The 2,484-nt window shown below is 63.6% G+C and overlaps 1 protein-coding gene across 5 annotated transcripts in view; it reads right to left on the reverse strand.

Annotated features, from left to right (window-relative positions):
* Positions 1 to 2,484, reverse strand: part of DLG4 (discs large MAGUK scaffold protein 4) — a 24,315-nt gene that overhangs the window by 1,523 nt on the left and 20,308 nt on the right. For all 5 annotated transcript variants that reach the window (XM_007457743.1, XM_007457745.1, XM_007457746.1 and 2 more), the window contains 6 exons: positions 2,346 to 2,382; positions 2,225 to 2,252; positions 2,045 to 2,092; positions 1,857 to 1,958; positions 1,373 to 1,545; positions 417 to 526 (listed from right to left, as the gene is read on the reverse strand). In XM_007457743.1, coding sequence (XP_007457805.1) covers positions 417 to 526; positions 1,373 to 1,545; positions 1,857 to 1,958; positions 2,045 to 2,092; positions 2,225 to 2,252; positions 2,346 to 2,382 — 498 coding nt within the window. The remainder of the gene's footprint in view (positions 1 to 416; positions 527 to 1,372; positions 1,546 to 1,856; positions 1,959 to 2,044; positions 2,093 to 2,224; positions 2,253 to 2,345; positions 2,383 to 2,484) is intronic.

Raw genomic sequence — 2,484 nt, forward strand, 5'->3', positions numbered from 1 at the left:
AAATTCCCAATATCCCCTGGGGCCACAGACGGGGCCGCCTCCCCACGACCCACCCCAGCCCGGTGTGGCCACTCCAGGGACCTCTCCAGAGCCTCATCCTTCCAGCCGGCAGCCCCAGTGATGGGATTAAGATCCTAACTCCCGACAGCCCCGAAGCCCTGGCTCGGCCTAGCAGGTGTGTACCCCCAGGGGTTGCTGGGAGTTGTAGTCCTGCCTAGCCCGGGGGCAGGAGAAAAGGAAAGAGGCCCGGGAGTCCTGGTATCCTCTGGGTTCCAGCTCTAGGTGCAGATTTCCCTCAAGGGCTGCCGGAGCTGCTGTCTAGGGTTCTGAGGGGACAGTTCAACACAGAGGCCTTCTGAGGCCCAGAGCCACAGGTGTGGGCGAGCAGAGGGGAAGCCCCCCGGGACCATACTCACAGCACATTCTCCAGGGAGCGGGGGCGGATGAAGATGGCGATAGGGTGCAGGTGGGCCGCCTGCAGCCGCCGCACGGCATTGGCCGAGACATCGAGGATGCAGTGCTTCCCCTGAGGGCGGGCAGGGGGGGGAGTGGAGGCGGACCAGGTGGCGGGAAAGGACACAGGTGCCAGGACAGGACACAGTTCATGGAAAGGTAGGGAACGGGGGGATTGGCCGAAAGGGAAATGACATGGATGTCGAAAGACGCGTGGACAGAGAGAGTTGAGGCAGGAAAGGTATGGATAGAATGAAAGAGAAAAAGGCGAGGGGCAGACGGAGGGCAAAGGAGGGGTCAGCACAGGAGGGAGGGAGTGAGGGGAAAGAGGGAGGTGTGAGGAACCAAAAGATGGGGCAGAGCAAGGGGGGGGGTCGCGAGGAGCAAAGAAAAAGGAGAAAGGAAGTAGGATAGAGGGAGGAGGGAGGGGAGGACGGACAGAGGACAGACAGATGGAAGGAACAAGGAGAGACAGATGGGAGGGAGGAGAGGCAGATGGAGAAAGGAGCCACGGAGGGAGAGGGCAGGGTGGGGGCGGCAGGGAGAAGGTGGTGGCAGAGGAGTGGGAGGGGAGAGGGGAGAGGGCCAAAGGGGAGCCGGCAGAAGGGAGGGACCGAGTGGGGGGAGGCCGAGCCACCAAGGGCAGGGCCGCAGGAAGCGAGGTGAAATGGGGCAAGGAGGAGGGCAGGAGAAGAGAGGGGACAGATGGCAGAGCAGAGTTTGGGGTCAGGGACCAAGGGAGGGAGGGAGGCAGGGGGAGCGGGGCACCAGAGAGCAGGCAGGCAGAGTTGCCCAAGAGGAGCAGGAGGTGCAGAAGCGGAGTGGAGGCCCAGCAGGGAAGAGACAGAGAGAGAGCGCGTTAGGGAGCTAAAGGCCGGCCACGGCGGGGCGGGCAGGAGGACGGCGCCGCGGCTGCTACCTGCTCGGCCACCTCGCGCACGGACTGGACGCTGGTCCCATACAGGTGGCTGTTGTACTGGCCGGCCTCGATGAACTTGTGCGCCTGGATGTCCTTCTCCATTTTCTCCCGGGATGACACGAAGTGGTAATCCCGGCCATCCATCTCATACTCCCGCTTGGGCCGTGTCGTATCTGCCAGGAAGTCACCCCACCACCCAAGGTTCTAACCACCATCCCTCTAGCTTAAACCCTGCCTACAGCGACCCCACCCCCGCAGAGTGCCCAGCCAGTCCTTCAGGGAAGGGGGCAGCTGGGGAGCCTTCCTCAGCAACCCCGGGTCCTCCGAGTCCCCAGCCTGGAAAGGTCACCGTGGAACATGAGGGTGGCTGAGGAGCACCCTTCTCTGAGAACCCCCGTGTCCGGCTGCATCCCAATGCCCGGAAGCGACTCTGCCCGTGTGAACGCTTGGGCCCCCCCACCCATGCCAAGGCCCCGGCACTCACGGGGAACACAGGATCCAAACTTGTCGGGGAACTCGGAGAGGAGATCATCATTGGCACGGTCCTTGGTGGGCCCGAGGATGATGATGGGGCGAGCGTAGTGCACTGAGGAGAGAGGGCGGGGTCAGGTGGGGAGCAGAGCAGGGGGCGGGGGTGGCTGGGCTGGGCCAGGTCGCACAGCCAGACCTCACCTTCCATCTGTGTCACCGTCTCGTAGCTCAGGACCGAGTCTTCTCGACCTAGTGGGAGGCAGGGTGTCGGCAAGGGGGCCCTGAGGCAGGGGACCTGGGGCCCTGTGCTGCCGTCCCAAGGATTCAAGCGAGGCTCGGGGCCCCTCTCACCTCAGGTCTTCCCAAACTGACCCTACGTACCCTGTGATCCAGAGCTGGAGCCCCAATCCTAGGAAGAATGAGCAGGCCATGCGATCAGTCAAGAGTGCAGCCCCACGCGCCCCCCACTCTTCCACCCAAGCTCACGGCCTCCTCTACCTACCTTGGCCTTTAACCTTGACCACTCCCGTCGCTCAACCCTGTGGGATACATGGAGGGATGGTGGGGGGGCGAGTAGGGAAATGCCCATGGAGAGCCCGATGGCCCCACCCCGGGCCAGCTGAGAAACCTGACTCTCACCA

The sequence above is a fragment of the Lipotes vexillifer genome, unplaced genomic scaffold (assembly GCF_000442215.2).
Source record: "Lipotes vexillifer unplaced genomic scaffold, Lipotes_vexillifer_v1.1 scaffold611, whole genome shotgun sequence".
Lineage (NCBI taxonomy): Eukaryota > Metazoa > Chordata > Mammalia > Artiodactyla > Lipotidae > Lipotes > Lipotes vexillifer.